We start from the raw sequence: 11,331 nt of genomic DNA, 5'->3' as shown, positions 1-11,331 counted from the left end.
TGGGACTACCGAGTATACCATTTCCTTGCAGCCTCGTAAAGCTTGCCGCTACTAGAAATGATTTCCTCCACAATCCTCGTGAACTCCAAGGTGCTGCTCTGCCTTGTTGGTTTGAGCCAGCAAAGCGGTTGCTCCTTCAAATTTGTGCCAAAAAAATCGCCTGCCAAAAAAGGAGGCGGCAGAGACGCGCGTATGATTTTCTGTTTAGTTTATTTCTTTGCGCCATTTCCATATATTACGTTCCGCATAATTATGTCATTCCGCAAGCCATGCCACATGCCCGATTCCGCAAACTCATTCCGATTTTTACCCTCACCACAAAGGTCTGATATGGAACGTGCTGTAGCTGCTCAGTTGCAGCGAGAAATGAAGTGAAATACTAGCACTGATAGAGACGTAAAAATTCCCGTACGACCTTACCATTAACACAAACAAACAAACATAGCACCTAACTTAGCTTATTTACTCTTCCAACTTCATGATTTTCAACTCTTAGATCTGATATTTCGTGCTGCACAACCGAGAAATCAAGATAAAAAAATGTTCGTTTAGCGCTAGATGAAAGAGAAAGCGAAAATGAAAATATTTTTCTGTGAGACGTGCGTTAAGGCAAGAGAGAACAACAAGATTTATCTTCAGGTTAAGTTTCATCCGGTTCTAGGCAATCTAGAGAAAGATATTGGCGATCAACCATATTTATGAACATATTTTCAAAACCCAGACCTTAAACTGCTTGAGGATAAGGTTGTTGTAAGTCTGTGAGTTTGCTAAACTATTTTACGACAGGAGTGCTCAGTAGAGCCGATATTCAAAAAAGCCGTTCCTCAGGCATCGTGATGCTAGCTGGGACGTATGGCATCTTAAGTAAAAATTGGTTGGGAATTAGTCATGGATATTAGCTTGCTGGCGATTTTTTCTACCTAAACTATTTTTGGCCGGGGGATGACACGCGACGCTCACTTCCTGGCTCACACAGACTCATTTTTTATCGTTTTGGTGGGAAAAACTCCAAGCAGTTAACGCCCAGTACAACGCCGATCATATGACTTGCGGATGACATCTGTAACTGTTAATTAAAACTCTTCTACGCCCCTCAAATCAATATCTGGCAACAGCCTGTCAATCGGTGTAAAATCAACTGTTTCATTCACTTTGCGCATAGACCGGTACTTCCAGAGAGAGAGAGAGAGAAAGCGGCGAAAGTTTTGAGCTGACTGTTCACAATTTACACTGGAATGCTTTAGAGCTTTTTCTTCTTCCTTCGGAATCGTTGGTATATGTTTTCTGGAGATCACAACCTAGTATTGTTTTGTAACGGTAAAAAGTTACTTACTTGCTTACTGACTCACTTTTGGCTAGTGACCGACAACATAAGCCAAGTATAGTTGCCTCGCATTAGTACAGTTGATAAGGTTCTCTTATTGAACTGTCTACGGAAGCTGTTACATCGCACACCAATTTTGTATTTTGTATGTGGTGTGAGCGGTCTGAAGTAATACTCGAATTAACCGGAGTGAAAAGAATCGGACAACGAAGATTTCACCGCGCGGTAAATGTTAGAAAATGTGGGCAAAATATGCCTTCTTTGTTTATTCGCACTGAGCTCGCCACTTTTCTTGCCGTGGTTTATAATCACTATTAATAGCAATTTTTGAGTTTTTACTGAAGTGAAATATTTATCAAGTTTAGTGTATGATATTCACCAAAATTACGTGTATTCCTATTCAGCAGAGATCTGGTGGAGCTTCAAAGTGAGTCATTGAGTGGAAAATTGGTCCAGCTAAGGAGTTATGGTAAGAACGTGCAGTTATTAATTTTAAAATAACTTTTAGCTTTCTGTTCAGATCTTATTTGAGAGTTAAAGGATGATAAGTTTATTGTAAGTCTGTGAGTTTGCTAAACTATTTTACGATACACCAGACTGTCGATACACTAGAAGAGGTTTTAGGAACCATTAGTCAGTGAATCGATTTACCGGAAGTCACTTAGCGCTGACCAGTCTTCACGTGTTTCGCTTTGAAAAGACTTCGTAAAAATGATCCACTTATACCGGAAATGCATCTGCCGTTCGTAGGCTAGTTAACTCACAGACTCCCGTAAAACTTATAACGTTTCAGCTTCAAAACGTAAAACCTTATCTTTGCACGACTATTCTCATCTGTTATGCTTGACCTTGGTTGATGGCGCAGGGTATTCCACGGTCTTTAACTCCTCTAGGAATAAATTGACGTGACGAAGCTCACTGATATATGATACCAACTAGTCTCCTATATCAATAACAATCCATTGTTGTCACATTTTCAAATTCTTATTTGTAATGAACTTTTAGTTTTATTTTCATTTTTCTTTCAGCCCCTGAAGAAGGTTTGTTTTCAAACCGAAATATCGGGCAGTTTTTTTAAATATATATATATATATATATATATATATATATATATATTTGTTTACTTCTTCATCGCCTTGCCGTAAGGATCAGTTTCTTTTTGCCGTTTCCTATTTTTCTACCAGCTTAGTACCCAGGCCCTTTTTTGGACCAATTCCAGAGCACTTTTATGAACGGAAGAAAGAAAGTCTCCGTTCAGTTCTCCCGTGAAAAATTGTCTTTCTCCTCTTATTGCATGTATTATAGAACATATTAGCCATAAGCAAGTTTGTAAAAAGGGGACTCATAAGTAAGAGAGAACCGGGAAAGATGAATACAGTTGAACCTCTCCACAACGGCCATCTTAGTGGGGGGGGGGGGGGGGGGGGGGGGTGTCTTGAAAACGAAGACCTACGACCTAGAAAGCGACCACCTAGAAAACTACGATCTAGAAAACGACGAGCTAGAAATCGAAAACGTAGTTGAACTGAGGGCAAAGTTTATTGTAGTTTAATTGAAAAGAAGTATGAAACTGGATCCGCCTGTTGTCACCCAGCACTTCTCTGTACGGGCTTAAGTCACGCTAGCTCGGCTCAGTATGTCGCTGCTACTGAAGGTAGTATCAAATAGAAATCTACATTCCTGCAGTGAATTTTTCACGATAACTTCTCAGTATTCGCCAGATTGAAAAATCTTTGAATGAATGACATCGCTATGAAGACATGTATATCAAATTTGCGAAAACGGGGCTGACAAAAATTGTATGACATACGCAGGTAGACATAAGGACGGGCTTGGGCTGGGAACTAGACGGATTTTAAGAGAAAAGGCGGACTGCAAGCAGTCTATTAAATATTCAATTTTATTACTCATGCTTGTTGTTTTAAAATCAAAATACAGTTTCGCATGTTTCTACCAGTAATTTTGTCTAGTTACATTATCACTATTAAAATCCATAATAGATCGAGAGCGCGTGTGAGGGGCAAGCGGCAAGCCTCAGCTCAAAACCAGGGCGCCCTGCTCAAAACGTTAGAATCCTACGCATTTCGTAGTTAATCGACTAAAACGTGTATTTTATCACAGTTGCGAAATGCTTTCAACACAAGTCATCATTTGATTCATCACTGAAATGTAACCATCACTGAACAAAACCCGGATCTCGTCCGATGATAGGATCAACCCCCGCCCTGTATTTCACTTAAAGACAAAAGGTTTGGGACAGTGTTCAGAGGTTGAACCGATCCTGTCTGATCCAGATTTTGTCAAGGGCCCTTTTGTTGGTCAGGCCTGAATTTGTTCTGTTTTTTTTTTTCTTTCGACCGCTAGGGTTGTTTATTTAACTATTTCCACTTTCACATCTTTATCCGCAGTTCAAGACATGAGTCATTTCATATATTTCCATTCACGACCTGAAAATATGAAGAGTGTCGCTTAGAATTTAATGGGTGAAAGAAAATGCGAATGTAAAGAGGTCGTCGCTTTCTAGGTCGTAGTTTTTTAGGTCTTCGTTTCCTAGGTCGTTTTCTGGCCCGTGGGGACAGAAGAAAGTGGCCGTTGTAGGGAGGTTTAAAGAAGAGTCAATGTATGGACTGTCCGAGTGGCCGTTACAGTAGAAGTTCGACTGTATATGATTTTGGCATATATTGGAACCGCGGAATAAAGAAAAAAAATACAAAGGAGATCATCAGAGTTAAAGTCATAACTTACGCAGTTAGGAAAACAAAGGCCCAAAAAATTCAGGCTTGCCGGGAAAGAGTTAGGAAATTGTGAAGTGAGTGCAAAAAAGAGAGAGACGCCCGTAACGTAACGTGGGGCTGGAAACCATGAGCACATGAGAAAGAAACTGCCCACCGAACTTTGATTAAAGCCAAGCTGTACGTTTTAATCCGTTAATAAATTGTTTATGAATCTCGTCTTGGCTTTTCACGTGAGTTAGCTCTCGAGTAGACTCAGCTACAAGTCGACCTCTTAAAAATGAGCGAAGCTACCTTCAATGCAAGAGACTGCGCAGCTACCGGGCGAGCGACGAAGTGTCTCGAGGTCGACCTGTTTCGCCTGACCCTAAAGCCTAGAAGACATTAGACTACGAGTAGTCTCTATTTTTCCTCAGCGATAGTCGAACGAAACGCGCGTGATTTTCACGCGCGCTCGCATTTCGCTCGCTTTACTATCCCTGGGGAAAAATTTCGACTACTCGTGGTCTGCGGAGACATGGTAGAATTTTATTACATCGAACGTAGACTGTTGTCATGACGTCCTCGGTAGAATTTTCGACCGGTGAATTTCGCGCCAAACAGGTATGAAAAGTCCTTTAAAATGGCATAACCAACCCGGAAAAAATAAAGGACTTTTAGAATGTCTAGCTCTCGAGTAAGTCACCACAAAGAGCTGTTCTAAATTTCACGCACTCCTCCTCAAGTCGCTTGTGGATCCAGCACACTTGTAATAGCAGTGTTTTAAGTTTTTGCTCCTCGTTTTAAAATCTCATATTCTCCACCAGCAATCTGACTTCCGAACCTTTGTGAAAGAACGCGCACGTGAATAACCACTTGCATCCAACACAGTGTGTTGCAGTCTCTCAATGAATATTGATCGTACGTTCACCATACTATTATAAGAACTACCTGAAAGGAACATTTGCCACGTGTTCATTTGGGAACGGAATACACGTGCTAGCGAATTCGATAGTGTTTTAAAATGCCATCGCCATACAATTAGCTGGCAAAAATAGCTGAGCTGCCGCGTAATGTTGATTAATCTACGACAGAAGATAAGAAAAACAACCGAGACAATACCCTTGTTTTCGAATACAAAACCAGCTGCTAGAGCGAGTAGGTGGGTAGATGCACACAGTCTACAAAAGCCGGGGATCCACGGTGGATCAGCCGAATTGCAAAAGCTCACTGGGGAAAAGAGAAGACCTGCTACGAATTCCACCCACGCATGAGAAACGTAGACGATATCATAAACCGACAATTTCATAAACAGTCTCCGGGCTTTCTCCGGAGACTGTACTTTTTGCATGAATATTAAATCGTTTTGATAGAATAAACAAACTCGACCGCGACTACGCGTGTTAGCAAATTTTATCACTTGGTTGCCCCCTAAAATACCACGTGATATTACTTTTATCCCATCGATCCTAAGACGCGTGTAAAGCTGGCGAGTAGCTTAAAGAAGGTCTATTGAGCTAACCGTCAAAAGATAACATGCCCAAGAAAAAAACTTGGCCCATTAATGAACTAATTCATGGGAAAGGAGTTCAACCGTGAACATTTTCCTGCTTTCGATGTCTCGGTTTTTGAAAAAAAAAAAAAAAGAACTTAAGCTTCCGATGAAGATGGTCGTTTTAAACAAACTCAGCCATTGTTTGCTTTGCAATTTTTTTGGGGGGTCACTTTGCTTCTTTGTTTTTACAAAGTTTTCATGCAAGCATTTCTCATTGGTTCGCTTAAAACACCGACTCCCTTTCCCCATAAGCTCGATCATCCGATAGCCTGGATAAGCCCGTGTTTAAGTTTATCTCTTGACCAGCAGATGGCTTTCTACAGGAACACTCAACTTCAGATGAAGTTGCGCTCAGTTTCTGGATATCTTTTTCTTCTGTTTCTTCCAACTGGCAAGTGCAATTTTTTTCGGGAGCGACTGAGTACATGTCCTTGTTGACTTCTTTCACTGGGTCTTTATCTAAGGGAATAAATCGGTTGGTAGCGTGATGTAATCTTGGTGAATCTTCCACGATTTCACTATTTTCAGGAGTGGCAAGGATGATTGTTGTGTCTGTTTTCTTTTTGTCTTTTATAAAATGGGCTCTGAACCTCTTCTTCAGTTTGACACTTTGACTTGTTTCTTTGCCTGAATCAAAATGATAAGAGAGTTCATGAGGCCGGTCATTTGTACAAAGGCTTACTTAGACCAAAGTTTACAACAACAAGTGCGGTGTGGGTAAGGGTGAATTCGAGGAATGGCATGTGGCAGGGCTTGCGGAATAGCATAAATATATGCAGATGACTCGAAAATTTTAGCGAAGCGCGAAGGTTTTAAAAACGGTGAAGGTCAAAGACAGAATGAGTTTGCGCAATGGCATTTGGCGTGACTTACGGAATGGCATAATTATGCGGAATGTACTATATGCAGAATGAGTGAAAGAAATTTAAAAATTTCCTTGATCGTGAGAATCAAAACAGATCCTTGCCACTAGCACTACCACCATCGCCACTACCACGGACATCTACCACTACAAATACCATCACTACTGACTGTACCACTAATATACAGATTTAGCCAAGGGCAAAAGCGAAGCTCTCGTGGGAACTTTTAAGAAATGTCTTTCTGAAGTTAAGTTTTCTGAGTCTGCGATCATTTATAATGACATAACTGGTCAGTGGAGAATCAATAAAACCATAACCTCTATTCCCACCACTCTTACTATTTCTGCTATTGCTACTGTCATGCGTTTCTTCATTTTGTATGCAGCACCTCATCTTACCTGTGAGACAGCTGCTTGAACTCTCAGCGTCGCTACTAGCACTTTCGTAACAGGATGAAGTCTCAGTTGATTCACACGGTCGCAGTTTTATCGCGTTATTGCCACTATTTTTCAAGATACCTTTCTTGAAAGCTGAAGCTGTTCCCTTTTGGCTCGGAGTTCTGTTAAGCTTAATGGTAAACGCTGATGAAGAGTTTGAAGACTGACCCTTGTCATGCGACCCTCTCTTCTTCTGATCGCAGTTCTCCGAGCTGTTTGATTTGAAAGTGAACAACGGAATTTCGTTCCTTGTGGGTGAGTTTGGGTTGGATTCCTTGTGAATAAAACAAATCAGTGATCAACAATATTTATACCATTATGATATATGTAGAAAAGATATTTAAATACCTGAAGAAAAATACTTGTAAATACCTGAAGAAAATAACGTGTCCGAATAGCATGCCATACCATACCATACCATACTATTAACCTAACTTTGGCTGAGTGAGGGGCGGGGGTGGGGGGGGTTCACAGGCAGCCCAATAACTCCTGCTACACCTTTGCACCAATAGCTAAACTGACCTGCGTGCGTGAACGAGGGCGGCCGAAGAATTTTCGCTGACTTTTTCTCAGCTGATCAATTGAACAATTCTCCATAAAAGCTGCGTTTAGTTCTTTGGTACCATTATCATCCCAGTTTACGATCACACTGTCCTGTGATACCGCGTTTCTTGTCGCAATTTTATCTCTCTTACGTCTTGCTAAAAAGTCCTTAACAATGAGCCTGGATTCCTCGTCACTTCTTTCCATTCGTGCTCGTTGCGCTAACGAAGCCACCACTTCGCGTGGGTTCAAGACGTGGCCGTTCTCCTTTCTAAATTTGCTTGCAAGCGCCTTGACGTCGTTTTTAGCTTCTATCAGAGACAACCGACGCTGAAGCGTTTCCTTGTCGGCCACCAGCCACCTACGTGGATCGTTCTTCTCCATGATGGAGTCTTCTCCTAAAATTAGAATAATCGTTTTACTTCTAGATTGCAAAACAGCCCGTATTTTTTGCGTAGATTAACAACTCGCGCGCGAGCGGTCAAAGCGCGGAAAGGTCTGGATTGCCACCGGGGCGGATCCGCCCTGACTGCCACCCTACGGGCGTCTGAGGCCCGCGCGCTTCGCGCCTTGTAAAATCGATTTTGAAAAAATAATAATACTGACTGTTTTGCAGTCTATTTCACTTCCAGAAATGAGTGAAGTCAAAAATGAAGAAAAATGCCCAAGTTCGTGCAAATGTACCGCCAAAAAGGTTTCATTTGAATGGTCACATCGTTTGATTTCATCTACAAACTATGTAAGCTAGAAAAACAGCTCATATTCCCGCTGGCTCCGGGTTAGAAGAATATACTAAAAAAATATTATATTATATTATTATATTACTGCTGAAAAGGGTTTACTTGAATGGTCACACCATAGGATTTCATCCACAGACTCAAAAGGTAGAACTATATACTAAATAAATAGCGCAGGTTTCGATATTCCTCACGATTTTCACCATAGAGGAGCTAACTAGAGTAAACCTAAGGCCCCGTGCAGACGGACGCATCATTAGGGACTTTAAGATCCAACGACGCGGCCGACAACGAGAACGTAAAAAAGCAATAGGTTTAATAAGCAAAACAACAACTTCGCACGTGCATCACACTTTTTTGTTCATTTCTTTCCCGTTTTTGTACGACTACGACGTGAAAATGCCTAATTTCGTCCTTTATAGAGGACGTAAACAAGCAACGACGAAATTTTATTTCTCTTTCTGAGCTTGAATATGGTTCCTTGAAATTCAGCTTCAGGAGGGTTCGCCTACATTTCACAAAGTAAGTGGTTAGGAATAATCGCTATAAATACTGAAAGAACGCAAATTCACTTTTTAAGCGACGTTCTTGTCGCCGTCGCGTCGTTGGATCTTAAAGTCCTTATTGTTGGCCAACAACTCCCTAGACTGGTGGATGTTACGTGTTGCGTCCGTTTGCACACCCTGTTGCATGTTGTTGGGAATTGTTGCGCAAAGTTTAAAATCGGTCAAACGTTTGAGCCAACAACTCCAAGCATTTCTTTTGTTCCGTGATCGCCGAAGCGTAGCACCACAATAAGGAGCTTAAGCAACGGCGACGGCTACGAAAACGTCATTTAAAAAGTAAAGTCTCTCTGCTTCACTCTGTTTCGCGCTTAGTCCATCTCGTTCAGTTCCTCAAGTGTTGGCAACTTTTTCTGGAGCTGAATTCTAAAAGACTGTATCAAAGTTCAGGAAAAGAAAAAGAAACTCGTTGTGTTATGTTCCCGTCCTCGACAAAACGTGAAATGAGGCACTTTCACGTTGTGGTCGTGCAACGACGGCTAAGAAATGTACAAAAAAACGTGATGCACGTGCAAAGTTGTTGTTTGGTCAATCTAAACCAATTGCTTTTTTTTTTTGCCGTTCTCGTTGCCGTCGCTGTCGTCGTTGCTTAAGCTCGCTAATGTTGCATCCACGGGGCCACGCACGTGCATTATGGGTTGTATCCTTTCCACCATGTACTGCAGGTCCCAACAATATTCATGTTGGGAGTTCTTGCATCCGTTTGTACACCACTGCCAACACGGACGCAAGAACCCCCAACATTGTTGGCGCACCAATATTGGGAGTTGTACGTCCGTTTGCACTTTATAATAGTTTAACTCTTCCCTTTTTATTCCGCAAGCCGATCCGTTCCCATAGTTCCATAGGTTTAACCAAAGTTGCATCCGATATGAACGCTGCAAGTCATGGAATTCCTTGCCCTTTGATATCTTACCCCCATCCTCATCTGTTACTGTTTGATGCAGCTGTCGCTGTTTTTGTTGTTTCTCGTATGTCTGTCGAGCTATCTTCGCCAACTGATCCTTCTCTTCTGGGTAGTACTCAATCACTTCCTCTAGATCCTTTTTTGAAAGTCGGAAAAGATCGGAGAAGCCCACTGAACGGACCGAAGCTGTCCGACGGTTGCCGATCCCGTTCATATCGAGGATGCTTATCTCGCCGAAGTGTCGACCGGCCAAGAGCTTAGCCAACACATTGCCCTTCTTATCTACGACTTCCAGCTCGCCTTTGTTCACAATAAACATTTCTCGGCCAATTTCGTCTTCGCGACAGACGTGGTCTCCTGTATTAAAAATAACCAAGAAGCGTATTATCGTCAACCAGATTAAAATAAAACTAAAGGGCGCTTCATAAATGTAATATTCAGAGGTTTAAGCACAATCATCACAATAATTGTAATTGCACTTGCTGAACAGGTTACGTACGATTGAGCGACAAACCGTACTTGTGAAATGCAACAATCAGATATGTATAAAGTGTTTTTACTTAGATGGCTCGCAAGACTCTTTTTGCAGTGCGTGAGATTGAGCGACGAATGTACCAGGAAGCAAGGGAGGAACACTATATACGACTGAACTTGAGTTTAAGTTATCTTACCAGGGGAACAAAGCATTGGTTTCAGCTTCAGCACAAGCTCTCGTAGGAATCCTGGGTCACATTTCTCAAACATCTTAACTTTTTTCAGGGTATCAAGGTTCACATGAATGGCGATTTCAGCGCGGAAGTTATCATTGAGCTGTTGAAAAAGTTGTTCCTCGCTCATGTCCTTCTTGTACCTCCAGGCAAAGTCAAACCATTGTACCACGCGGCGTTGTAGATCCATGGGCAGCTGGTTGGCGGCGATGTATTCCTTCATTCCGTCGAGCTACAGATAAAACAGTTGTAAGAGGGTGAGGTGAGTACAGAAGAAGAATTGCGGTCGTGTCACCCAAAAGTCGATTCGCCTGAAGGCGTTCGCGAGGACTTAATCGATTCGCCCGATGGCATATATACACTCCACAACATGGTAAACCTACTTCTCCGAGATCTTCTTTTAGTTAACCTTAGATTCCACATGTGCAGTGACTGTCTTTCCATGCTTATTCCTTTTTCTCAGGCTTAAATAACCACAAATACACAAAGGCGAATCGATTTAGCCTGGGCGAACTGCCATCGGGCCGATCGACCTTCGGGCGAAACGACCCGATACCTAGAAGAAAACGTTTATTTGACTATAACACACCCCGCGAAAATGTAATGCGCAATTGAAGACGTTCTTAGCCAGAAGAGTGTAAGGAAGAACAGTAGTATGTCCTGTCAGTAACTGTTATCACTTCAGGAGGCTCCTCCTAGTAGAGCTGAAGCCTATTCGCCATGTTGTAAGCCGGTGAAAATCTGAGTGCGATTTGCGACCACAAAGCTTATTGGGATCGTTTGCAGGGCCGGCATGAAGGTCAACAAACATGGCGCAGAGGCGCTACAAGTGCTGTGTTCTGAACTACAACTAGTAATAACCAAAAGTTAAGGGAGTGCAGGTGACAACAACCGAAGGTCAAAACGCATTTGCTTAAACGCTGTGCGCTGCGTAAGTTTCACGTGATAGATGATCAAAACACGCGTGATCAGATAGCGAGTGAT

General features: G+C 42.1%; 1 protein-coding gene across 3 annotated transcripts in view; it reads right to left on the bottom strand.

Annotated features, from left to right (window-relative positions):
- Positions 1-5,404: 5,404 nt before the first annotated feature.
- Positions 5,405-11,331, bottom strand: part of LOC140950413 (uncharacterized) — a 20,872-nt gene continuing 14,945 nt past the window's right edge. For all 3 annotated transcript variants that reach the window (XM_073399636.1, XM_073399637.1, XM_073399638.1), the window contains exons 5-9: positions 10,312-10,579; positions 9,650-9,997; positions 7,413-7,831; positions 6,852-7,164; positions 5,405-6,217 (exon numbers count right to left, since the gene is read on the bottom strand). In XM_073399636.1, the coding sequence (XP_073255737.1) occupies positions 5,814-6,217; positions 6,852-7,164; positions 7,413-7,831; positions 9,650-9,997; positions 10,312-10,579 (1,752 nt within the window). In that variant the 3' untranslated portion in view covers positions 5,405-5,813. The remainder of the gene's footprint in view (positions 6,218-6,851; positions 7,165-7,412; positions 7,832-9,649; positions 9,998-10,311; positions 10,580-11,331) is intronic.

This window comes from Porites lutea, chromosome 10, assembly GCF_958299795.1.
Source record: "Porites lutea chromosome 10, jaPorLute2.1, whole genome shotgun sequence".
NCBI lineage: Eukaryota > Metazoa > Cnidaria > Anthozoa > Scleractinia > Poritidae > Porites > Porites lutea.
The sequence above is the reverse complement of the archived record's forward strand: the minus strand, read 5'-3'. Positions and strand labels throughout refer to the sequence as shown.